The following is a 27,831-nucleotide window of genomic DNA, read 5'->3' as shown; positions in this document are numbered from 1 at the left end:
TCCTTTGTGAATTGGGGTCACATTTGCACATCTCCAGTCTATGGGTACCTCCCCTGAGTCCAAGGAGGCTCTCATAATTATAGCTAAGGGTTTGCTTACTTCCTTTGCTGCCTCCTTTAATATAATTGGATAGATCCCATCCACCCCGGGTGCCTTTCTTGTGTTTATCTTCAACAATTTCTCCTCCACTTTACTCTCAGTTATTACAAGATTCTCTAGCTTACTGCTAGAGTTGAATACACCTCTGGCTTTCCCCTCGCTAAATAACTCATGAGTGAATGTCGATGCAAAATATTCATTTAGTTTGTTAGCTACCTGAGCAGGATCATCAACACTTGACCCATCAATATCAAGTGGACCAATCTGATTCATCCCCTTCCTTCTAGAGTTTACATAAGTAAAGAACTCTTTGCTGTTTTTCTTTGCATCCCTTGCCAAAGATTTCTCGTAATCTGCCTTCGCCTACCTAACCTCCTTTGTAACTTGGTTACAGATCAACTTGTATCTATCATAGGCTTCTGTGTCACGTGTTAATTTGTATATATCCCATGCAATTTTCTTCTCTGCCATATGTCTCATTAGTTCATCTGACATCCATTTAGGCCTAAACCTTGAACAATATTTCTTAGTTGGTATGTAAAGCCTAGTAGCTTCCAAGATAAGTTCTTTGAATGCTTCCCATTTTGCATTTGCTGTTGGTAACATCATCAGTTGGTCCCACTGTATAGAACTTAAATACTGTTGCAGTCCATCGTAGTCGCCTTTACGAAAGCAATAACCCTTCCCTTTTCCCCTTATGGTAGTTACCTCTTTGAGTAAATCCCACTTCAGCACACTGTGATCGCTGCCACCTAGTGGTTCATTTATCAGCAGATCTTTAATGCATGAAGAATCACTGCTGATAATCAAATCAAGAGTATTCCTCCCTCTAGTTGCATCTCGAACATGCTGATGTAGAAAACAATCATCCAATAAATCCACAAAAGCCTTGCTAGTGTGTGAGTGACCAGCCCCAAAATTCCAGTCAGTATCTGGGAAATTAAAATCTCCCATTATAAGACTCTCTTATTTACTGGCCCACTCTATTTCCCTGTACAGTTTCTTATTGTACTCATCAGAGTCATTAGGCCTATAGCACACTCCTACTCTCAATTTTGATCTCCCAATGCTTATGTCACACCAAACTGACTCGACACTGCACTGTCCAGCGATGTCCACTGACTTCACTTCCTTGGATTTTATGTATTTCTTAACTAATAGCATAACCCCTCCTCCCTTCCTATCCAGTCTATCCTTTCTGTAGTCGTTGTACTCCCCAAATTCCAGTTCTGCATTCCTTATATCTGTGTGACACCACGTCTCTGATATCCCAACAATATCTGCCTTTGATGTTTTGAGCAATACCTCAAATTCATCAAATTTATTTACTCAACTCCTAGCATTAGTGTACATGGAAGTATACATGCACCTATTTCTATTCTTAGCTACCCTAACACAACCCATGTGTTTACTTGTACCGCAATGACTCCCAGCAGTCTCTGAAATATCCTGCATCTTGTTTTTCAGGCTTCTGCTCATTCCAATAGAAGCAGTGCAAGAATCTCTTTCACATCTGCCTGTGGCTACTGTTAATCTATTCGTCTTTGTCTCCCCCCAAACTAGCAGTTTTCCGACCCACCTAACACTGCCTCGATAGCATCAGCAAATATTCTTGCACCCTTTCTATTTAAGTGTATCCCATCCCTGTAGAAGCAATCTCTCCTGTTAACAAGTACAGTCCAGGCTGAAAAAAATTCTACCCCTTGAGCCTTGCACAATCTTTCCAGGGCCGATTTGATCGACAAGGCTCTCATCATATACTCCCTCCTATCGCGTCTGGGCAGAATTGCAGACACTTTCAAATTCAACCCTATTTCACGGCTTTTTTTCAACAGTGACCTGTACTTGTTAAGCAATTCTGCGGGTCTCCTACTCTTGATATCATTAGTGCCAACGTGTACAACTATATCACCTTTTGTGCCCTTAAAAGATGATGTGTCTGCTCTACAACGTCATCAACCTTTGCCCCTGGCAGACATACCCTGGTCCTGTTCCACCTATCCTTTTTACAAAGCATGTTCCCCGTTTCCCTGACAATAGAGTCACTAACAACTACTAGTTCCTTTGGGACCAGCGCATTCTGCCTTGGGGGTTGCCGCTGTGTTGCGCGATGACCAAGTGCAAGCTCTGGCGTTGATGTGGGCAGCTGAGAGCTTGATGGGCCCCTCAATTTAGTTCCTTCGAGGGCATCCACCCTGTCCTTCAAGCTCTCATATAGGCCCATAAGAACGCTGAGTTGTTGCCTGATATCGATACACTCCTTGCATCGCGCACACACACACAAAGACATCCCCCATGGCAATATCATGTCCTGTACCTGAATGCTCCACAAACATCATGCAAGCTGTGCATTTTAGAAGGCTGTGATTCAGAAGGCAACTGCCCCCCTCAGTTCTCCTCTGAGCCACAGCACTTCCATTAGCTTGAGCCTTTTGTTTTGCTGCTCTGGTCTGAGTCATGATTTCTTTTAATTTAAATAAAATTTCAATTTCAGTTTATAACCCTAACTTATCTCCCAACACAGTTATAACGGGATATATATTTTTTAGTGTCAAGTATTAATTATCTCCGAGTTCGCTTTATATAACTTCCGTATCAGTTATGTATTAATTAATTATGTTACGTTTGTAATCTAAGTCGGTATATGTATTTAGTTAAAAGTACAATTTAAATGCCAACGAAGTTCAACAAGTTTAATAGATTTTACCGATCACCGAAAATATTATAACCTATACTATACTAACACTATCTAGGTTTGATATATAACGATCTTATGACAAGGACAAAGGCGGGAAGTTACGAACGGTAATCTATGGACACTTAAATATTAATTAACTTTGAAATCTCGCTGTCTCAATTCAGAATAAACTAACAATCCTTACTAGGTCTATAAACTACTTACAAAAAATAATTTGATGTAAAAATATTCAATAAGCGGCTAAATATGGCTAAAAAACTTCTTGTTCAGCGGAGTTGTGACTTGTAACACATGGATACCCTTACCAATACTTTTATGCAATTGCAAGGCCGAGTAAAGAATAAATACATCAAGTTAATCAGAAAATCACAAAATAATGCTATACTCCTAAATTTAAATCAAAAGTTTTAGAAAAACAATAATTTCAAATCAATAAATAAGAAAAATCCACTTAGCGGCTTTGAACACGTCTGGCCCCTACTAGCCTCGTCAGCAGCGTCAGGGTGGAATGGACCTCTCCCCGCCCTCTCAGATCCAATTGCTTTGTTGGCTGACTGGTTGGAGGTGTCGTTCTCCTCCTACAGTCTTGCCATTGTTTTCTTTTCTACTGCCAGTTGCAGTGGAAATGTATAGTTTTAGCTTTTGTTCAGCCCTGCAGGTTGAGTTTTTTTTTTTTTTTTTTTAATGCTTACCTATGCATTATTGTTAATTCTGCGTGTCTTGTTATTTGAAACAAGTTTTGTTTTCGCAGCTTGTGGTAGCAGCTTTGCACTTGCTGGTTATGTACATATGTTTATAGATTAGATTACTTGTGCAGAGACATTTTCTCTGCATATTTATTAATTATTGTTTAATACTTAACTTATTATTTTGATTTGTTATACTTAGATTTAAATTTAGAATTGCTTTTGATTTGGTTAACTAATTTATTGTACAGTATTTATTGGTTTTGCCTTTGGCATATCTTTGCCTTGAGTGAGTTCTGCTTGTCTCTTTGTGTTTTGTATATATGTTTCTGCATTTCTTCTGGTTGACTATTTCTGTTAGCTGACTAACAGAAATAGTTGACTTGGTTGACTAGTTTTCAGCTAAGATTTTAATTACTTATTTTGTAAATATTGTATATTTTACTCTCTGCTTATGCAGTGTAATTTGTTAATATGTTTACTGCTATGTTTCATATCGGTGACATAAGTATTTATTATTTAACTTAATTTATTCTTTTAAGTGGCTATCTAATAGCCACTTGTACATTACCTATGTTCTTTCCTTGAGACTTTTCTTTTTCCCCTTGTCGGTGCAGGTTGGGCTTCCTTCCCGGCTAGGAGAATCTTTCTTTCAAAATTACAAGCCTTCAGGCTTCAAAATTTTACCTCTTCAAGCTCTCTCGCTTGTTAGATTTTACAACTAGTGTTTTCCTCTTTCCTATTTCTTCTTTTCCTGAGAGAGTGTTTCGCTCACTTTTCTTCTTCTACTTTCTTTTCTCCTGCTTTATCCTCCTTATTCCTTATTTATTATAACCGGGATTCCACTTGTTGGAATCCCACTTAGTGTAATTTAGATAGTTCCTGGAGCGCCTCCACGTGGCTAGGGACGGGAGTCGGGAAGCAGGTAGCTTGCTCCCTGCCTCCCGGCTGCTAAGACTCCAGGGCCGGCAAATAACAACCATCATAACACACATATATACTTACATACACACACTTACACACACTTGCCGGCTATAAATAACCTACAGATGCTACAGCGGTATATAGGGGTAACCCTGGAGGCCGCAATCAATACAAGAATATCTTGTCCCTTCTGGTTCTTGTCTCATTCACCTGAAAATATTCTTCTCTCATTCATTTTATTAATTATAAGGTCCCCTTCAGGACTTTATATACCTCATTCAGATGTCCCCTAAGATGTATAACTGGTAAGCTCTGCACACCACATCTTCTAAGCTGCTCGTCATATGTATAATACTTGGTGCTCTTCACCAGTCTAGCAACCCTTTGTACTTTCTGCATCTGCAGAAGTTCTATATCTTTCTTTAGATATACGTTTTGGTACACAATTCCAAGATGATGTGGCTTCTTGATGCAACTCCCTCATCTTAGGTGAGCTTCCACACCTGGATACATTCCAAGTATAGCTATACTATCATCTCATAGATAGGACCTCCTTCACTTTACTTGCAAAATTCCGATAAATCATAGACAGGACACCATGTGCTCATCTTTACCTATCTGCTTATACTGCATGTTGAACTTTGTGTCTTTCTATTCATATCATAATCCCCAAGATGAAGGCTCATTCTAAACATCCTGTAATATTGGATTTCTGTTCCAAGTGCATTTGGTGGCATTGAACTTTAGCTGCCATTTTTCAAACAATATTTGCAGTTGGTCAAATTCCTTTTGAAGAAGTGGCACAGCCTGGTAATGTTTATTAACCACCTTCTCAACCTTTAAGTTTTCAGCATATTTTGACAACTTCTCTTATATTTCCAGTTCAATATCATTTAGGAAGGTAAGAAACAAGAGAACTCTGAGCCCTAATCACTGATAGAATCTACTTGCTACTCCAATCCGCTGTGACCATTTATGACTGCCCTCTGTCTCTCTCCTGTTCTTCAACTAATCTCTAATCCTCTGATGGAACTTCCCTTTTATCCAACTTACTTTAATTTATACAATATCCTCTCATGAGAAACTGTCACTCCCTATTAAATGACACAATCACTCCATATAAAATGGCAGCTGCCTGTTTTATCCATGGGTGCAAAATGCTAAGGGCATAAATGCTATCTTCCATTGCCATATATTGTTACCTAAATATATTTTTAAAAATGGCACTTTACAGAATCTAATTTTACACTAGGTACGGCATTATACAGAAGAGTAACTTAAAAGAAAAAATCCCTCTATTGGTATTTTACTTTGTGAATAAATTTGGTGAATAAAGTATGACATGACTTGTTGTTATGATTTATTAAAAATTTGTTATACCTGTCAGCAGTGACTCTTCATGCATTAAGAATCTGCAGATAAAAACCCACTAGGTGGCAGTGATCACAGTGTATTGATATTGGATTTACTTAAAGATGTAACTGCTATCAAGGGAAAAGGGCTTTTGCTTTCATAAAGTTGATTACAGTAGTGCCAGACACTTTTTAAATTCAGTTCAGTGTAACCAGCTGATGATGCTACCTGCAGCAATTCTAAATGGGAAGCATTCATAGTAATTGTAGACACTACTATGCTTTTTATATCACCTAAGAGGTACTGTTCAAGGCTTAGACATAAATGGATGTCAGGTGAAGTAATGAGACTAGTGACAGAAAAGAAAGATACATGAGATGCATATAAATTATCAGGGATTACAGAAACCTACACTAAGTACAAATTAGTCTGCAATCAAGTCAGGATCGTCGGGCTCGGTTAGTCAGCATCCTATCAGGTTGCTGACAAACTGAATTAGATATTTTACCTCTGCAATCACACATGAGGAATTTTATAGGGATGGGGATACCAGAAGTATATCAAATTCTAATAGAGAGCTAAATGATTTTGTGATAGCAAAGAGGAAAGTGGAAAGAACTGTGGATGTTAAAAGTAAATAAGGCACCTGGGGTGGATAGAATCTACCCAATTATATTAAAAGTGGCAGCAAAAGAGGTAAACAAACCATTAGTCATAATTATGAGAGCAACCTTTGATTCAGGAAAGGTCGCTATGGGATTGGAGATGTGTGAATGTATTCCTAGTTCACAAAAAAAGGGATCAAGGGGTGAAGTGAGTAATTGCAGATGTAGAAGCAAGTGTGAGTAATTACAGATGTGTGAGCTTCTGTTCCAGCCAAAATAATGGAGTCATTTATAATGTAGAAGCAATGCAGTACCATCTAGACATGGAATGAATTTATACTGCAGTTGCAGCATGGATTTGGTAAGGAGTGATCTTGTCTGAGCAATCTAACTGGATACTATGACAGTAACAAAGGAACTGGATGCAAAAATAATTTTGACATCATATACTTAAGATTTCAGGAAAGCTTTTGTTACTGTTGCACATAAAAGACTGCTATACAAATTGGCGCAATGTGGCATTAAGGACAGGTTGCTGCTATGGATAAAGGGATAGTTGAATGGGAGAAGACAGAGAGTGGTTATTAATGGGAACTGCTTTTCTTGGACTAATGTTATTAGTGAAGTCCATAGGGTTTAGTGCTGGGTCCATTGTTCTTTTCTATATTTATTAATGCTATTGATGAAGGCATATCAAGCTTAATGTCTTAAGGTTGGCAGGGGTAGGTAATCACAGTAATCAGTGTATGCTACAGCAATAAGATCTAGACAAATTATGCTGATGGGTTCTAGAAAACAGTTGAAGATTTTTTATTAGATATATTTCATTTTGGGAAATGCAGGGCACTTCATATGGGCAGCAGTAATCCCAGATTAACATACCAGCCATGTGGAACCAAAATTTGGGTAGTGGAGAATGAACAGATCTTGGGGGGTGAGGTAATAATTGTGCAGTCAGGTATGAATTTCTCTGAACAGTGCAGACACGCTGCCAGTACAGCTCATGGGGTTTTGTGAATGATAAATAGGAATTTTGCCTGCAGGGATAAGGAGGTGATTATCCCATTGTATAAGGCAATAGTTAGGCCACATCTTGAGTAGCACATGCATGTCTGGAAGCCTGATTTTAGAAATGATGTGCATCTTTGCAAGTGGGTGCAGAGAAGAGTAGTGGGATTATTCAGTGGAACAAATGGATATCCTTATCAAGAAAGGCTTTGGTTCTGTAAATTTCTGCATCTGATATTAGACCGTGAGATCTGATTGAGGTGTTTAAAGCTTTGAATGGATGGTGTAAGCTAATTTTTGATGTCATGTTTATTCTTGCTTAGACATAAGGGGACATAAATTGAGGAGGAATAGTTGCAGGATTCAAATGTAGAAATTTGCTTTTAGCCAGCATTATCTGATTGTTGGAACAAACTTCCATCTGGTGTTATGTAAGTGTAGTTAGAATAAATTTAGGGAAGAATTAGACATATTATTAGAGGGGATACACATGTGGTGTGGAAAGTGTTTATACTTTCTTTATCTTTTTTCTGATGCTGTATAAGCTTGCCTCCTTGCATCATTTGCCATTACTAATACTAATTGCCATCCTTGTTACAAGTAGGTAAGTTTGCTCTTAAAATATATTACATCCAATCATCTATTTTATTATGTCATAATTTTTGTGATTCTGTTGTCCAAACTCATTATAAATGAGTTCTACTGTATCCCCTTCATGTTTTGAAATATGCAGATAGCAAATGTGAAAGAAATCTGTAAATTACTTTGGTGTGTAGAGGATGAAATTGGTGAAGCTAAATTATCGGTATTTATAGTATAGCATACACTGATTTTTGTACTGTTTAAATGTAGTAGGAAAATAAGGAGTAGCATTAGAAATAAGGGTATGTAAAAATTAAAACAGTCTTTTTGAAGATTTATTTAAACTATAACAAATTATAATATTGTAAATGCATTTTATTTATATAAATAGTTTTCAGTGGTAGTTTTATTTAGCTGTCATTGTTTTTTGTAAATTTCTCTCCTCCTGTAATTTTTACAAAATACTGAGATGTGTAAATTTATTATTAAGTTCTGAACAACTTGAAGACATGCAGTGTATGGTTCAAATGCCATCTGGTACATTGCTTTTGGGAGGTCATCAAAACAACCTTGTAGAAATAGACTTGACTCAGGGAGAGCAGGTAAGAACAGTTCAAGTTGGAGAAAACGGATCTGCCATCCTTAGGCTTCATCCAAGATTTGTTTGTGCAGGAGATGTTAATGGAAAGGTATGTAGTTTTTGTAATATGAAGTTAATATATTAGTATTGGCACAATGATGCAAAAGCTTATGTACCACCAGCCAAAAAAAAAATGTATACACATACACTGTGCTACCACTTTATTATTAGGTTCACCCTTGCTGTGCACACAAATGGTCTGTCCCACAACGTTGCAAGTCACATGACCACAGTTGTGGATATAAATGCAGCAGAACAACCTTTCTAGTATCAGTTAAGCGTACAAACCTTAGCAAGAATGGGGAAAAGGAGTGATCTAACGGACTTTGAACGCGGCATGGTAGGTGCAAGATGTGCTGGACAAAGCATCTCTGAAACGGCAATTCTCCTGAACTTTTCACGCACCACAGTTTCAAGGGTGTATCGAGAATGGTGCAACGAACAGAAAATATCCTCTCACTGGCACTCCTCCTCTGACTTCTCTCATCACTTGTTGATGAGAGAAGTCAGAGGAGGATGGCTAGAATTGTGCAAGCAAACAGACGGGCTACAACGTCGCACATAACGTCAGAACACAACCTTGGTGCACAGAACAAAATATCACAATGGACCACTAGTTGCACTTTGTCCCAAATGGACTACAGCGGCCGATGGCCACATCGCTTACCTTTGTTATCAACGAAGAACAAGAGAGCATGCCTCCTGTGGGCGGCACAGCAACACCATCATTTGACTATCGAGGATTGGAAAACAGTTGCTTGGTCTGACGAGTCGAAGTTCCTGGTGCATCATGTTGATGGAAGGCTCAGAATTTGGTGAAAACAACATGAATGCATGGACCCGTCATGTCTTATGACTACTGTGCAAGGTAGTGTGGGGCAGTGTTATGGTGTGGAGAATGTTTTCTTGGCACACGTTGGGTCCATTGATACCCATAGATTCACATCTCAGTGCCACATCATACCTAAACATCATTGCCTACCAAGTGCATCTGTTCATGTTGACAGTTTATCGTCAGTCAGATGGTTACTTCCAGCAGGATAATGCACTGGTACACAAAGCACGAATTATTATGGAATGGTTCCAGGAATGTGACAATGACTTTTCTTTGCTGCAAGGGCCCACCCAGTCCGCAGATCTCAATCCTATTGAACATCTTTGGGATGAGCTGGAAAGGGCTGTTCGCTGCAGGCCTACGGCTCTGTCGAATCTCATGGAACTGCGTGACACACTCATGTGCATGGAGTACCATGCACATATGAGTGTACCATGCACACTCATATGTGCATGGTACTCCATTCCTGCACAGCATTTTCAGCAACTTGTTTAATCCATGCCTAGACGAATTCAGGCTGTTTTGAAGGCTAAAGGAGGCTCAACACGCTACTAGGTAGGTGTACCTAATAAAGTGGCAGCACAGTGTATATATTGTATATAAATATATAAAAAGGACAAAGAAATAAGAAAAGAAGAGAAAAAAGAAAGAACAAATTTTCTTGGACTAGGGCTACTGATAATCACAGAAACCCAATGACCATGATGAATATTAGTTTAATGATAATATTAATGGGAAGAAGAGAAATAGAAAAGTAATAAAGAGTGAGTATAATTAGAGGGAAAAAAATTGAACAGAAATAGAAAATTAATAGGATGGAGTAAAATTAGTTTATAGATCAAAGTAATAGACAAAAAAATATTTTATAATATAAAATGGTATAATCTTAAGAAAAAATATTGCCATATGACATACAACCTTGGGGTCACTTTTCAAGAACCAATCATCAAGATTGCAATTACAAGTTAAAATGACAATATCAAAATCTTTGTTTCTGTTTCAGACATAAAATGCATGCCACAAAGGTTTAGGTTAAAACTGTAAGACAAATAATTTGGAATTAATTAAGGCATTTTAAAAAAATTAAAGCATAACAGAAATTAACATCAAAATGAAAGTTTAAAGTAGGGCAAATTATGTATTAGGCATGTAGTTTTTAAAATTCTACCCCTTTATAAAGGGGTAGAATTTTTCTGAGCTTGGTCTCTGCTTGTTAACAGGAGAGACTGCTTCTACAGGGATGGGATACACTTAAATAGAAAGGATGCAAGAATATTTGCTGATGCTATCGAGGCAGTGTTAGGTGAGTTGGAAAACTGATAGCTTGGGGGGGGGGATACACGGACTAATAGATTAACAGTAGCCTCTGGCAGAGGTGAAAGTGATTCTTGCACTGCTTCTATTGGAATGAGCAGCAGCCTGGAAAACATGGTGCAGGGGATTTCAGAGACTGCTGGGAGTCATTGTGGAACAAGTAAATACATGGGCTGTGTTAGGGTAGCTAAGAATAGGAACAGGTTCATGTATACTTACGTGTACACCAATGCTAGGAGTTTGGTAAATAAATTTGATGAATTTCAGATGTAGGTCAAAACATCAAAGGCAGATACTGAAAAGAGATGTGGTGTCACACAGATTTAAGGAATGCAGAACTAGAATTTGGGGAGTACAATGTGTACAGGAAGGATAGACAGGATATGAAGGGAGGAGGGGTTATGCTATTAGTTAAGAAACACATAAAATCCAAGGAAGTACAGCCAGTCAACATGGCTGGGCAGTGCAGTGTCGAATCAGTTTGGTGTGACTTAAGCACCAGAAAAGCAAAATTGAGAGTAGGAGTGTGTTATAGGCCTAATAATTCTGATGAGTATAATAAACAACCGTACAGAGAAATAGAGTGGGCCAGTAAATCAGTGTGTCTTATAATGGAGGATTTTAATTCCCAGATATTGACTGGAATTTGTGGGTTAGTCATCACACACTAGCAAGGTGTTTGTGGATTTATTGGATGATTGTTTTCTACAGCAGCATATTCAGGAGGCAACTAGAGGGAGTAATACTCTTGATCTGATTACCAGTTGTGGTTCTTCATGCATTAAGAATCTGCAGATAAAGGAACCGCTAAGTGGCAGTCATCACAGTGTGCTGAAGTGGGATTTACTCAGAGGTAACTACCATCAGTGGTAAAGGGAAGTGTTTTTGCTTTTGTAAAGGTGACTACAATGGTCTGAGACAGTATTTAAATTCTATACAGTGGGACCAACTGATGATGTTACCAACAGCAAATTCAAAATGGGAAGCATTCAGAGAATTAATCTTAAAAACTCTACTAGGTTTCTCATACCAACTAAGAAATATTGTTCAAGATTTAGGCCTAAATGGATGTCAGATGAACTAATGAGACATGTGGCAGAGAAGAAAAAATGCATTGGATCCATATAAATTAACAGGTGACACGGAAGCCTATGATAGATATCAGCTGGTCTGTAACGAATTCACAAAAGGGGTTAGGCAGGCAAAGGCAAATTTTGAGAAATCTTTGGCAAAGGATGCAAAGAAAATCAGCAAAGAATTCTTTATTTATGTAAACTCTAGAAGAAAGGGGATGAATCAGATTGGTCCACTTGATATCGATGATTCAACTACTGATGATGCTGCTCAAGTAGTTAACAAACTAAATGAGTATTTTTTATCTACACACATGAGGAGTTATTCAGGGAGGGAAATGCCAGAGGTGAATTAAAACTCTGCTACTGAGCTAGATGGTTTTGTAATAACTGAGAGCAAAGTGGCAGAGAAATTGTTGAAGTTAAACATAAGAAAGGCACCTGGGGTGGATGGGATCTATTCAGTTATTATTAAAGGAGGCAGCAAAGGAAGTAAGCAAATCCTTAGCCATAGTTATGAGAGCTTCCTTGGACTCAGGAGAGGTAACCATGGACTGGGAATGTGCAAATGTGACCCCAATTCACAAAGGAGGATCAAAGGGTGACACAAGTAATTACAGACTTGCTAGTTTAACTTCTGTTACAGGGAAATTAATGGAGGCACTGGTTAAAGAAGCACTGCAGGATTATCTAGACAAGACTTCAGTTATAGTTCAAACACAGCATGGGTTTTTTAAGGGGAAGTCTTGTCTGTCCAATTTGATTGGATACTATGATGTGGTTACAAAGGAACTGGATGCAAAGAATAATTTTGATATCATATATTTGGATTTTAGAAAGGCTTTTGATACCATTGCACATGGAAGACTGCTACACAAATTGGAGCAGTGTTGCATTGGAGGCAAATTGATGCTATGGATAAAGGGGTGGTTGAGTGGGAGAAGACAAAGTGTGGTAATCAATGGACACTGCTCTTCGTGGACTAATGTTATTAATGGAACAACATTGGAGCCAACACTGAACCCACCAGGGTTCAGTGTTGGGTCCATTGTTGTGTTCTGTACTTATTAATGATATTGATGATGGCATATCAGCCTTAATGTATACGTTTGCAGATGAAACAAAGGTCGTCAGTGTTGTTAATGATGCTAATGACAGTGTTCTGCTACAAAAGGATCTAGGAAAGTTGAGCAGATGGGCTGAGAGGTGGCAACTGAAGTTTTGACAAATGTAAAGCAGTAACCCCAGAGTAATGTATCAACTGTGTGGTACTACACTGACAGTGGTAGAGAATGAAAAGGACCTGGGGGATAATTGTGCGGTCAGATGTGAAGTTTTGTGAGCAGTGTAGACAGTCTGCCAGAATAGCTCGTGGTGTCTTGTCAATGATAGACAGGAATTTTTCTAGTAGTGATAAGGAGGTGATTATCCACTTATATAAGTCAGTGGTTGGGCCGCACCTTGAATACTGTATACAGGTCTGGAGGGCTCATTTTAAGAAGGATGTAGAGCTGCTGGAACAAGTACAAAGAAGAGCAGCAAGATTGGTGAATTGAACAAAGGGTTGCTCTTACGAAGAAAGACTTAAGTTTTGCAAATTACAGTGTCTGGAGACTAGGCACCTGTGAGGTGATCTGATTGAGATGTATAAAGCCTTGAATGTTTGAGCATTCTCAATGCTGATGGGATTCTTACTCTTGCTCAGAATAATCGCCTGAGAGGGCATAAATTCAAATTGAGGAAAGACAGTTGTTTGATAGATGTGTGGAAGTTTGCCTTTAGTCAGCGGGTGGTTGAATCCTGGAACAAACTTCCATTTGTCGTTGTAGAAGTTGATAGCTTAAATAGATTCAAGACAGAACTAGACAAACATTTGGAGGAAGTGGATGGGTGAAATTAGAAGGGTTTTATTTTGACTGATGCTATATAAGCTTGCTTTCTTGCATCATGTGTCCTTACTAATGCTAATACTACTTGGGTCTACAGAGAACAGAAATACTTGTAGAAATAAGAAAATGAGAAGAAAGTGTTAAAGAGCAAGTAAACATGACTTCAAAATATATATAACACCAAACTTTTGACCTTTTGTGAACCAAAAAAAAAAATAAATAAATAAATTGTAGTGAAAGAGTAAGATTAAATTTGTGATACACAAAATTCAACATAGAATTAAAGATAAACAACAAAGTAGCAGACACCGGTACTAAAAAGTTTGTGAAGGCAAAAATAGTAAGATAGAAATAAAATAGTTTCTTGCTATGCTATTTTCTTCCTGTCTTAACTGTTCTCACCTTTGCAAAGTTTTTAGCATCTCTGCCTGCTACTCCATTGTTTTATCTCTAATTCTATGCTGAGTTGTGTGTATCACAAATTTAATCTCACACTTTCACTATAATTTTTTTTTTTCTCAAGAGGTTGCTAGATTGGTGTTATATATATTTTGAAGTCTTCACGTTTACTTCCTCTTTTGCACCTTTTGAGTTTACAGTACATTCTCATTCTCCTACTTCTATGGTTATTTCTATTCTCTGTAGAAGCAATTATAAACTACATAATTCCACTAATACATAATTCCCCTCCCTTTACTTTTGTTTTGATGTTAATTCTTGCTATGCTTTAATTTTCGTAATGCCTTAATTAATTACAAATTATTTCTGTCTTATAGTTTTAAACCTTAACCTTTATGGCATGTATTTTATGTCCGAAACAAAGACAAAGGTTTTGATAATTTCATCTTTACTTGCAATCTTGATGATTGGTTCTAGTAAAGTGCCACCAAGGTTGTATGTTTTATGGCAATATCTTTTTCCTCGGTATTATATAATTTTGTATTATGTAATATTATTTTTTTGTAATAATATTTTTGTCTATTACTTTGATCTGTAAACTAATTTTACTCCATTCCTATTATTTTCTTATTTTTCTTTTCCTTTCTAAATTGATAACTTATACTTTTTGTTTAATCTCTAAACTACTTATACTCACCCATTATTACCTTTATATTTCTCTCTTCTTCCCATTATTGATCTTATCGGTGAACTTATTTATATATAATGTAAGTTAAATTAAAACCAAATACAACTAAAACCAATTAGAAAAATAAAAGTAAGGGAAGAGAGAAGAAAAAAAAATTCTGATTGGGAAAAGAATAATTTGAAAAGAATATGTAAAAAAATTTTTTAAATATTTTAAATAAAAGCCAATAAAGAATAAATTTAGACTGGCACCCTCTTGATAACATTGAGGCCAAATAATAAAATAAATAAATAAATAAAAATGTATTATTTATTTTAAAAATAAATAAATTAAACAACCAAAAATAGAGATCAGATGACCATTGAGTCCCTTATCATCAGAATGCCACCAGACAACAATGGTCAGGAAATTCCCTATGAATAAACAACTCTCACTTGTTTATTCCCAATGTAAACTAAACAGATTTAGTAACATTTCATACTTGATCCTAAATTTTTCTTGTTTATGTGATAACTAAAAGAGATTTCTGTAATTTTCAGTACAGAAATCAAAGAGAACCCTTTTTTGAAAGGTATTGGGAGTTGAAGTTGTGATGGAGGATTAGATGAAGAGCATGAAATCTCTAAAATTCGGGCAGGACTTTGAAGACCCCATACGTGTTTTTCTGGGTTAAAAATTGATAGTCTATTGGTAAATCATCAATTTTAGCTTCAGAAAGACATACCCTAGTTCTGGTCCATCTATCTTTATTACAAAAAAAAAAGAAAAAATTCAATAACTGTTCTATTTCCCTGACAAAATAATATCCCATAGTGGACATATAGGACATAGTGTTATTGTTATGCGTTTCCAGTGGTTTCCCACAAATCCGTGTTAAGTACTCTGTTAACATAGCAAATCCAGTCAGTGTGGGTTATGTGCGAGTAGTGCGTTGTTTGACTGGCCTCTTCATTACTGGGAGGTGCGATTACCAGGAAGGAGCCTCCCAGCATCTGTTCACTGGCACGAGGAGCTGGACCAGGGAGTAAAAGACATCTGGCGGGCCACCCACACTCCTGCAGGAGCAAGAGTGGGGAGGGCCAAGGAACGAGCAGAGAAGAGACAGGAAAGTGGAAGATAGGCAAGATACCAGGGGATGACAGAGCGTAGGCATCCATCCTCCCAGGCGAAAAGGAGCAGGAAGAGTGCTAGATGCAGTTGTGGGAGTCCTGGAGAAGGACTGTGGGTAGGAAGAAGAGAACAGGTAAAGTTCAAATTAAAGAGTCCAGGATTGTCACAATGGAGAATCACGGAGCAGCGTTGGCAGGGCTGGCCTCATGACTGGAAGTTTCCGGAGTTGGGTATCAGTCGACGACTACTGATACCCAACACCGGAATATATAATCGACAACGAAAGACCTCGTTTGCATAAGTGTTTAGTGCATGGAAAGCATCGTTAGATTCCAGTAACTTGGTTTCTGGCCGAAGTGATGTAGTATGGAGGTCTAGGAGTAGTTGGATTCTTAGGTCTAAGTATACGTTGCACGAGTGCATCACGTGGTCTCAGTCTTCAAGTTCTCCGCAGGTACAGAGGGCATCCTCGACTAGGCTGAACTCCTGAAGGCGTCTCTTGAAGGACCCATGGCCAGTTAATAGGAAGGAAGCATAGACGTTTGGGAAGAACCAAGTGGAACGTTGTTTGTTGATGTAGGTTACTTCGGGGAGGAAAAGTTTAGTAGTTGCACCAGTAGTGGAGTTATTCCAGCGGGTTTGTCATAGGTTTATCAATTCTAGCCACACATGTTTATGTTCCTGTTTGATGTCGGTATCGGTACGGGTTTGAATAGCGAGGAATTCAGCTTCCTTATTCTTCTTGATGGCATGAGAGAGTCCGGTAAAAGCGACATGGAGGTCCAAGGGGAAGCAGCCTGTTAGTAGCTGTAGGGTGGCAGTTGATGTCGTTCTACATGCGCGGGTCATTTGTAGTAGCATAAGTCATTGAATTTGCTGAATTTTGCATTGAGCATGCACTAAAGTCATTCGGTGGTACCATACTCAGCTCCATATGTGACAATTGGTATAAATACTGCCGAATATAGAAGGCGTTGAGTTGGTCCTTTAAGATCCCAGTCCTTGCGGGTAAAGCGTGCTAACATGGTGATGTAATTTTTTATCTTTTCTTTGATAGCTTGGATATGGGGGATGAAAGTTCTCCTGTTGTCCAAAATTACTCCTAGGTACTTCACCGATCGGTAATTTTTCAGTGTGTGGCTATTAAAACGTATGGTAGAAGGTCTGGAGAAGTCCAGTTTGCCTTTTAATAGGAGGGTTTTGTTCTTCTCAGTGGAGACTGAGAGTTTATTTTCCATGTCCCATACGGACAGAGCAGAGAGAACAACTGTAGCCTGGGTTTCTGTGGTGGCGCGGGTGGGGCCATCGATGATGATAACCATGTCGTCGGCATAAGAAAGCTGAGTAGTGTGTGGGTAGTCCCTCAGGAGCCAGTTGTTGAGTATCATATTCCAGACAGCTGGCTCCAGAATGGAGCCCTGGGGACAGCCTCGGGTTAGATGTCGGGTGATGCAGTAATATTTTGTTTTGATGCTGACCTTGCGGTTAGAGAAGTAGCTTTTGAGGCAGTGGGAGAAATTCCAGGTACAGTTAGAGACTCTGGCCCTCTGAGGAATGCCAGGCCACCACACTGTCAAAAGCTCCTTTGAAGTCAATGAAGATTGTCAGTACATAAGTTGCATCCGACTGTTCTGCAACTTTGAGGGTTTTAGATAGAGCATCAATTGTGGAGCACCCTTGTTTGAATCCAAATTGAAGCGAGGATGCCAAACCACTGGCTTCATATTGGGGTTGGAAGTGGAAGAGCAGTAGTCTCTCAAAAACCTTGCTGAGAATGGGAAGCAGCACAGTCGGGCAGTATGCCTTGGAGGTACCTATGGGATCCTTAGGTAAGAGCCTCAGGTTAGCATGCTTCCAATGTGATGTAAAGTTACCCTCATTCAGACAGGTGTTGAAGAGCTGAAGAAGTATCATTGGAGCTATGGCCCAGAGATGTTGCACAGTCTCACCTTCAATAAAATCCAGACCAGGAGCTTTACCTTTTTTAATTTTTTAAATTATTTAAATTATTTTGATTTTAAATCTGCATCGACTTCCTCCTCTGTGAATGGTTCCTCCATAATGTCTGGCTGGAAGCTGGAATTTTGTACTGCTATCTTCCTGTGGATGTCAGTGTCAGAGTTGTTGTTGTCCTGATATATTAGTTCATCCAGAATCCGGTTGATTGTATCTTCCCAGTGTGTAGTCTCAGATGAGTCATGAGCGGACAGGGTGTATGACATCCATGGATCCCAACTTATTCCTCACGAGTTTGTGGACTAAATCCCACAGATTCCAATTCTCCTCAGTCTCGACAAGGGAATGCCAGGAGCCCTGCTTGGCATGGTAAATTTTGTTAGTATATTCACAGCGGACTGCTTTGAATCGGTCTCTATACTGTTCTACGATGTGAGCAGGTTCAGTCTTTCTCTTGCGTTGGTACTCTTTGCGAGCGTGCTTTAGAGAATTGCGCAGGTTAGTGAGTTCCATGGTACAGATCTTGGGTTCCTGGAACATTTTTTTCATGGAAGCCTCTGAAACTTTGAGAAGCAAACTCTGCACAAAGTCTGTTTTCTGCACACTGTTCATTGAATGGTAGGAGTTGCTAGCTGGGTCATGAAGAACATCTTGAATTACATTGTCAAACTGGTCCCAGTTTACTGTTTTAGTAGACAATCTTACAATATCCTGGATAGACACGTGACAAAATTATGTCCTTTTGAGACATAGTAGTCTGCACTTTGTCCTTCTTCCCAGAAGCCTGAATCAGGAGTGCATCATGTAGTAAGCCACTAGATATTTGATACTTGAGTCCCTAGTTTTATTTGTCTCTAGGATATATGCTTGCTTTTTTAGTGATTCGATTTTATTTTGGAATGCTCCAAGCTTTAGATCAGTACACAACTTATATTTGGTAGACAGAAGACAATTATCCATTGAACAAGGATTATCTGCTAGGTCAGAGGTTGTTGAACACAGACTAATAAATTAACAGCAGTTGCAGGCAGGGGTGAAAGTGATTCTTGCACTGCTTTTATTGGGATACACAGCAGCCTGAGAAGTAAGGTGTCAGAGATTACAAGGCCTGGTGAGGGATCGTCATGCAACAAGCAAATACATGGGTTGTGTCAAGGTATATATATATATATATATATGTTTTTGCTTTTAGTAACCCTGAAACAATGACGGAGTGTGGTAAACAGATTTAATGAAATTGAAGTACTGGTTAAGTCAACAAAAGCAGATGTAGTAGCGACATCAGAAAAACGGGACCACTCAAGCATAATTAATGTGGAATTTGAATATGTTGAGTACAATGTGTACAGGAAGGACAGGCAAGCAGGTAGGACAGGAGGGAATGAGGAGTAATACCTTTTCTTAAGAAGAACATAAAATTTAAGGCAGGGCACCCAGATGATGATGTGGGTGGCCAGTGTGATGTTCAGTCAGTTTGGTGTGACACAAACACTGGGAAAACTAAAATGATAGTAAGAGTTCTTCTTCTACTTCCAGTCACATAGCTCTCTGAGGAGCTGTTGTGGCCACCAACAAATTCCTCCAACTGCATCAATCATATGCCCTATGAGTGGCATTGCAAAGTGTCATGCCCAGAAGTTCAATGATCCCATCTTTCCACCTAGTTGCAGGTCTTCCTCTGCACGTCTTCCTCTCAATTTTTCCTTCCATTATATTCTTCAACAGAAAGTTTTCCCTTCTTACCATATAACCAAAAAACTTGAGTTTTCTTTTGTTGATGCTATGAAGAAGAATTTTAGGACTGCCAATTTTATTCAATATCCACTAATTTGTTCTTCGATCAAAGTAATAAATACACAGTATTCTCCTGTAACACCACATTTCAAATGCCACAATTTTCTTTCTGTCAACTCTTTTCAGATTCCGTTCTTCACATCCATAAGTGGCAACTGGAAAAATTAATGAATCAATGATTCTCAGTTTCGTCTTTAGGGGCAGATCTTGATCTCTCCATAATTTTTTTCAGATCAGTAACCAACATTTTAGCAGTTGCCTATTGTCTCTTTATATCATTTGAGCAGTCACTATTTTTATTTATTCTTGACCCTAAGTAATCAAATTCATCAACTTCTTCGATATCTTGCCCATTAACCTTCACTTTACTGGAACCAAGATTATCACCAATCCCAAATACGAAGGATGCGGAAAGGTCAGGGAATGACCACCACATATCCCCGGAGCAATATGGCCTTAGTTGCTAATGCTCCTAAAAACTAAATAACAAACAAACAACGTATCATCAATCACCATAATTTTAGTTTTACACACATTCAGACAGAATCCTTTTTTCTTACTTGCTTCACATACTCTCCTCAGAGTTTCTCTAAGATGATCCTTAGAATTGAAAATTAGCACAGTATCATTTGCATAACGAAGGTTGTTTATCTTCAGTCCTCCAATTTTGATGCCAGTGTTTAAATCTTTCAAAGCTTCACACATGATATCTTCAGCATAAATATTAAAAAGGTGAGGTGACAAAATACAGCCCTGCCTGGCACCATTGCCTATTGTGAAAAAGTCCGTGTTTCCCATGTTGGTTCTCACAGTTCCTTCCTGTTCCTGGTACAGTAGCTTAATCAGCTGAATTATGTGGATTGGGAAACCCATATTAGTCATTGTTTCCCATAGTTTCTCATGTTGAACACAATCAAATGCTTTTGCATAATCTATAAAACACAAAACAACTAGAACATAGAATTCTTTGCATTTTTCAATAATCAGTCGTAGACTTAAGATCTGATCTCTGGTTCCTTTGCCCCTTCTGAAACATGCTTGCTCTTCTGTACGAGTTGCTATAGGCCAAATGACTACGATGGGTATTAATGAATAACTGCACAGACAGGTAGACTGGACCACTAAATCAGAATTTTTTATAATGGGGGACTTTCACTTTCCAGATATTGACCAGAACTTATAGGTGGTCACTCATACATTAGCAGTAATTATCTGGATTTATTGGAAGACTGTTTTCTACAGCAGCATGTTAGAGAAGCAGCAAGAGAAAGCAATACACTTGATCTGATTATCAGCAGTGATTCATCATGTATTAAGAATATCCAAATAAAGGAACCACTGGGTGGCACTGATCATAATATATTGATGTAAGATATACTTAAAGATATAACTAATGTCAAGTGTCAGTGGAAGTGATTTTTCTTTCATAATGGTGATTACAGTGGGCTTAGAGAGTTTCTAAATGATGTTAACAACTTCAAATTCTAAATGGGAAGCATTTAGGAAAATAATTATAAGGAGCTACCAAGTTTTTAATACCAGCTAAGAGATACAGTTGCGGTTTAGACCTAAATGGATGCCAGATGAGCTAATGAGACCAGTGGCAGAGAATAAAAATGCATGGGACAGTTACAAATTAGTAGGGACATGGAATCCTATAACAAGTACAAAGTAGTCTGTATTCAGGTTAAATTTGGTGCATAATGGCCAGTGCATCATAAAACAGCAAATCAAGCAATCAGATCACTAAGAGGATTAGGTAAGCTGAAGCAGATTATGAGGAGTCTTTGGCTAAGAATGCAAAGTAAAGAAGTATAGACTTCTTTGCTCATGTTAACACTAGAAGGAAAGGAATGAACAACATTGACTTCCTAGATATTAAGGGCATATTGATATCTCATAGGGCCAATATTGTTCATATATTCGGTATGATCTTGTTCAGGTTGCTGACAAACTAAATAAATATTTAGCATCTATATTTACCCATGAAAAAGTTTTAAGGGAGTCAAATACCAGAAGTAAACTAAGTTATAACTGTGAGCTAAATGATTTTGTGATAACTGAAAAGGAAGAGGTAGAGAAATTGTTGAGGCTAAAAGTAAACAAGATACCTGGGACTGATGGTATCTGTCCAGTTATATAAAGGAAGCAGAAAAAGAGGTATGATAGTGTCCTTGGATTCAGGGGAGGTTCCTATAGATTGGAGATATGCAAATGTCTCTCCTATTCACAGAGGGAGATCATAGGGTAAGATGAGTAATTATAGACCTCTAAGCTTGACCTCTGTCCTAGGAAAAATAATGGAATCAGTAATTTATCTCCCTAAATAACCACTATTATATCATGAGTTTAAGTTAATTTATTCAACTGCCTATTGACTAAATATACTATACAGTTAGGTCTGAAGCAGATATGTGGCTGATGTAATTGTCATCTGGCGCCATGTGACAGAATCATTGCACAAATTTTATAGTGCCCTCAACAGTTGTTATCAGAAGATAAAATAGAAATTGAAAACTAAGGCAGCCCTACCTTTCCTGGATATCTTACATACAGGAAAACCCACAGAAATACAAGTGGAAGTCTACAAGAAACCATTGGATACAGGCATCATCCTGAATTATAAATCATGTCATCTTCACTCTACAAGAATCAGTGTCTTGAAATCATTTATTTTAAGAGCCTACTGAATTTGTAAAGGGGGAACCTCCAGCAACAATTAGAAGCAATCACCAAACTTGCCTTAAATAATAAATTCCTTCTCCATATCAAAAATAAAACAATAGAGAATAGTATTAATTCCTTCAACCAACCTGAACCAAGATCTACCAAAAGGCCAACTATCAGCATACTATACATACCTAGCATCAGTGAAAAAATAGCTAAAGAAGCAAGGAAATATAGAATCAGTACTTTTTTTTACCCTAGAGGATTGATTTATAAAACCAACAATCCCAACAATCTCTAGAGGATCAATTTATAAAATAGATTGCAGCTGCGGGGGTGCTTACATGGGGAAATCTTATAGATGCCTCGTTTGCAGACTGAAAGAACACACAAAAAAAAGATATCCGATATGGGAGAATAAACGACTAATCATTACAGGCTGGTACCCTTTCCGGTTGATTGTTGCAAGTAGCACTGATTGACATGCCTAGCCCCCTATGGTTATTCTTAGTTAGGGTGTTTAATCCCCTCCCCGCTGCTGTTTTAAAATTAGAAAAAAAAGTTCCCGATTTTAAAAGAGTGGTGGAGGGGGGGTAAACACCCTAAGACTAACCATAGTGGGCTAGGTATATGCAGTGATGTCATGCTTCCTTGAAAATCAACCAGGAGAGTACTAGCTTCTAAAGATTAACTGAATAAACAAATCCAATATTGCCATCTATGCATTCCAGTTAGCAATTTAGCAGAATTACAGTCCTTTCAGCTGCTCAACAGTACAATAGAAGAAAATCTAAAGAATCATTATATATAAAATTTTTGGGTACAATAAACAGAAAACAAGGTATAGAATTTGATCCCTTAATCCCCCAAAAATCCAAGACCAGCACAACCACAACTTAGAAAATCTTTTGGAGCGAGGCTAAACTAACCATCAACTCCGAGGCACATTTGTACAACAAAGAAGCACTGCGCTCCAGAATAATCCACCTGGCAACCTGCTATTGGCCAAGTAATTAAAAGTCCCAGGCTCAACTTACGTATAAGTTGAGCCTGGGGCATTTGATGAATTTGAGGTATTCCTCAAAACATCAAAGGCAGATATTGTTGGGATATCAGAGACATGGTGTCACACAGATATAAGAAATGCAGAACTGGAATTTGGGGAGTACAATGTGTACAGAAAGGATAGACAGGATAGGAAGGGAGAAGGGGTTATGCTATTAGTTAAGAAACACATAAAATCCAAGGAAGTGAAGCCAGTCGACATTACTGGACAGTGCAGTGTCGAGTCAGTTTGTTGTGACATAAGCATTGGAAGATCAAAATTGAGAGTAGGAGTGTGCTATAGGCCTAATGACTCTGATGAGTATAATAAGAAACTATACAGGGAAATAGAGTGGGCCAGTAAATCAGAGAGTCTTATAATGGGGGATTTTAATTTCCCATATATTGACTGGAATTTGTGGGTTGGTCACTCATACACTAGGAAGGCTTTTGGGGATTTATTGGATGATTGTTTTCTACATCAGCATGTTCAGGAGGTAACTAGAGGGAGTAATACTCTTGATCTGATTATCAGTAGTGATTCTTCATGCATTAAGAATCTGCAGATAAAGGAACTACTAGGTGGCAGTGATCACAGTGTGCTGAAGTGGGATTTACTCAAAGAGGTAACTACCATCAGGGGTAATGGCGACTACGATGGTCTGAGACAGTATTTAAATTCTATACAGTGGGACTATCTGATGATGTTACCAACAGCAAATTCAAAATGGGAAGCATTCAAAGCACTTATCTTGGAAGTTACTAGGCTTTACATACCAAATAAGAAATATTGTTCAAGGTTTAGGCCTAAATGGATGTCAGATGAACTAATGAGACATATGGCAGAGAAGAAAAATGCTTGGGATACATATAAATTAACATGTGACACAGAATCCTATGATAGATATAAGTTGTTCTGTATCCAAGTTACAAAGGAGGTTAGGGAGGCAAAGGCAAATTTTGAGAAATCTTTGGCAAGGGATGCAAACAAAAACAGCAAAGAGTTCTTTACCTATGTAAACTCTAGAAGCAAAGGGATGAATCAGATTGGTCCACTGGATATTGATGGTTCAACAGTTGAGGATCCTGCTCAGGTGGCTAACAAACTAAGCGAGTATTTTGCATCTACATTCACACACGAGGAGTTATTCAGGAAGGGGAATGCCAGAGGTGAAGTAAACTCTGGCAGTGAGCCAGATGATTTTGTAATAACTGAGAGGAAAGTGGAGGAGAAATTGTTGAGAATAAACATAAAAAAGGGCACCCAGGGTGGATGAAATCTATCCAGTTATATTAAAGGAGGCTGCAAAGGAAGTAAGCAAACCCTTAGCCATAATTATGAGAGCTTCCTTGGACTCAGGGGAGGTACCCATAGACTGGAGAAGTGCAAATGTGACCCCAGTTCACAAAGGAGGATCAAAGGCTGACACAAGTAATCATAGACCTGTGAGTGTAACTTCTGTTCCAGGAAAATTAATGGAGGCAATGGTTGAAGAAGCACTGCAGGATCATCTAGACACGACTTCAGTTATAGCTCGGACACAGCATATTTTTGTTAAGGGAAAGTCTTGCCTGACCAATTTGATTGGATACTATGATGCAGTCACAAAAGAATTGGATGCAGGGAATAACTTTGATATTATATATTTGGATCTTAGAAAGGCTTCTGATACTGTTGCACATGGAACATGAGATTGATGATGGTATATCAAGCTTAATTTGCATTAGATTAGAGAGGCATTTGATGCAAGAAAGCAAGCTTATGCAGCATCAGGCAAAAAAAAAAAAAAAAAACCCTTCCACTACATATTCCATTCGTTCGAAATACCTGTCCAGCTGAGCCTTAAATTTATTTAGGCTATGAACTTCAACAACAAGGGATGGAAGTCTGTTCCACCAACCAACTACCCGCTGGCTAATGGCAAATTTCTGGACATCTATCCTACATCTCTCTCTTTCCTTAATTTGAATTTATGCCCTCTCAGGTGGTTATTTTGAGCAAGAGGCAGAATCCCATCAGCATTGAGCATGCTCAAACCATTCAAGGCTTTATACACCTCGCTGTTGCCTAGTTTCCAGATACTGTAATTTGCAAAACTTAAGCCTTTCTTCGTAAGAGCAAACCTTTGTTCCATTCACTAACCTTGTTGCCCTTCTCTGTACTTGTTCCAGCAGCTCTACATCCTTCTTGAAATGAGGCCTCCAGACCTGTATACAATACTCAAGGTGTGGGCTGACCATTTCCTTATACAAGGGAATAATCACCTCTTTATCCCTGCTAGAAAAATTCCTGTATATCATTGACAAGACACCATGAGCTACTCTTGCAGCCCGTCTGCACTGCTCAGAAAACTTCATATCTGCGTGCACAACTACCCCCAGTTCCTTTTCATTCTCTACCACTGTCAGTGTATTACGACAGAGTTGATACGTTGCTCTGGGGTTGCTGTTTCCCATATATAGTACTTTACATTTGTCAATGTTAAACTTGATTTGCCACCTCTCAGCCCATCTGCTCAATCTTTCCATCTGTTGCAGCAGCATAGCGTCAGTAGTGTCCTTAAGAACCCTGCCAACTTTTGTATCGTCTGCAAACTTGGACATTAAGCTTGAATCAATATTATTTATAAATACAGAAAACAATAATGGACCCAACACTGAACCCTGAGGGACTCTACTGATAACATTAGTCCATAATGAGAAGTGTCCATTGATTACCACTCTCTGTCTTCTCCCCCTCAACCACCCCTTTATCCATAGCAGCAATTTGCCTCCAATGCCACACTGCTCCAATTTGTGCAGCAGTCTTCCATGTGCAACAGTATCAAAAGCCTTTCTAAGATCCAAATATAGAATATCAAAGTTATTCCCTATATCCAGTTCTTCTGTGATTGCATCATAGTATCCAATCAAATTGGTCAGGCAAGACTTCCCCTTAACAAAACTATGCTGTGTCCGAGCTATAACTGAAGTCTTGTCTAGATGATCCTGCAGTGCTTCTTTAGCCAGTGCCTCCATTATTTTTCCTGGAACAGAAGTTAAACTCACAGGTCTGTAATTACTTGTGTTAGCCTTTGATCCTCCTTTGTGAGTTGGGGTCACATTTGCACATCTCCAGTCTATGGGTACCTCCCCTGAGTCCAAGGAAGCTCTCATAATTATAGCTAAGGGTTTGCTTACTTCCTTTGCTGCCTCCTTTAATATAATTGGATAGATCCCATCCACCCCAGGTGCCTTTCTTGTGGTTATCTTCAACAATTTCTCCTCCACTTTACTCTCAGTTATTACAAAATTATCTAGCTTACTACCAGAGTTGAATACACCTCTGGCATTCCCCTCGCTGAATAACTCCTCATGTGTGAATGTCGATGCAAAATATTCATTTAGTTTGTTAGCTACCTGAGCAGGATCATCAACAGTTGAACCATCGATATCAAGTGGACCAAGCTGATGCATCCCCTTCCTTCTAGAGTTTACACAAGTAAAGAACTCTTTGCTGTTTTTGTTTGCATCCCTTGCCAAAGATTTCTCAAAATTTGCCTTTGCCTGCCTAACCTCCTTTGTAACTTGGATACTTGATTTTTTTTGATTTGGTAGTTGTTGGCGCATCGGCTTCTGTGGCCATATTGCACCTCCCAAGGTTTTTGCAGTACTTTGATCCAAGCCCGAGGCGGGAATCGAACCCGCGACCTTTGGGTTGCCGGGCAGGTACTTTACCCACTCGGCTAGCCCGGTCGGCGACTTGGATACATATCTATCATAGGATTCTGTGTCACATGTTAATTTATATGTATCCTAAGCATTTTTCTTCTCTGCCATATGTCTCATTAGTTCATCTGACATCCATTTAGGCCTAAACCTTGAACAATATTTCTTATTTGGTATGTAAAGCCTAGTAACTTCCAAGATAAGTGCTTTGAATGCTTCCCATTTTGAATTTGCTGTTGGTAACATCATCAGTTGGTCCCACTGAATAGAATTTAAATACTGTCTCAGACCATCGTATTCGCCTTTACGAAAGCAATAACCCTTCCCTTTACCCTTTATGGTACGGCCCCGGGTGCCAAGCGTATTTCGAGGCCAAGCGATATTCTGGTGATATATAGAGCGCTCTTCTAAAGTGATTGAAGTTATTTCCTTTTAAGTTCCTACGTTTCTAGCAAAAGCCTTTCTTTTATAACTAGTTCTATACTTGAAAACCACAAGTTAGAACACAGAAAGGAAACACACCTTTCTTTTTCCTATATTTCTTGTTTTATTAACCAACTAACACTTCAACCGCTTGGCCTCCGAGCGGCACTGCTCCTGCCTCCCCGTGGCGGGGCCGGTAATCTGGGGGAAAAGTTATCCCCCAGGGCTAAAAGGAGCAACGATGGATAAAAATGAATATCCACCTCTAGAGCCTTCAAACTCAAGGCTAGACAAACCTAATGATGAAGACGTGAACCAAGCAAAAAGGCTCCGAAG

General features: G+C 38.7%; 1 protein-coding gene across 2 annotated transcripts in view; it reads left to right on the top strand.

Moving 5' to 3' along the window:
• The window catches only part of PAN2 (PAN2-PAN3 deadenylation complex catalytic subunit PAN2), a 588,859-nt gene that overhangs the window by 40,723 nt on the left and 520,305 nt on the right, over window positions 1-27,831 (top strand). For both annotated transcript variants that reach the window (XM_090383685.1, XM_090383686.1), the window contains exon 4: window positions 8,446-8,644. In XM_090383685.1, coding sequence (XP_090239811.1) covers window positions 8,446-8,644 — 199 coding nt within the window. The remainder of the gene's footprint in view (window positions 1-8,445; window positions 8,645-27,831) is intronic.

Source organism: Mastigoproctus giganteus, chromosome 10 (assembly GCF_048544385.1).
Source record: "Mastigoproctus giganteus isolate SK-2022 chromosome 10, ASM4854438v1, whole genome shotgun sequence".
In the NCBI taxonomy this organism is placed as follows: Eukaryota; Metazoa; Arthropoda; class Arachnida; order Uropygi; family Thelyphonidae; genus Mastigoproctus; species Mastigoproctus giganteus.
The sequence above is the reverse complement of the archived record's forward strand: the minus strand, read 5'-3'. Positions and strand labels throughout refer to the sequence as shown.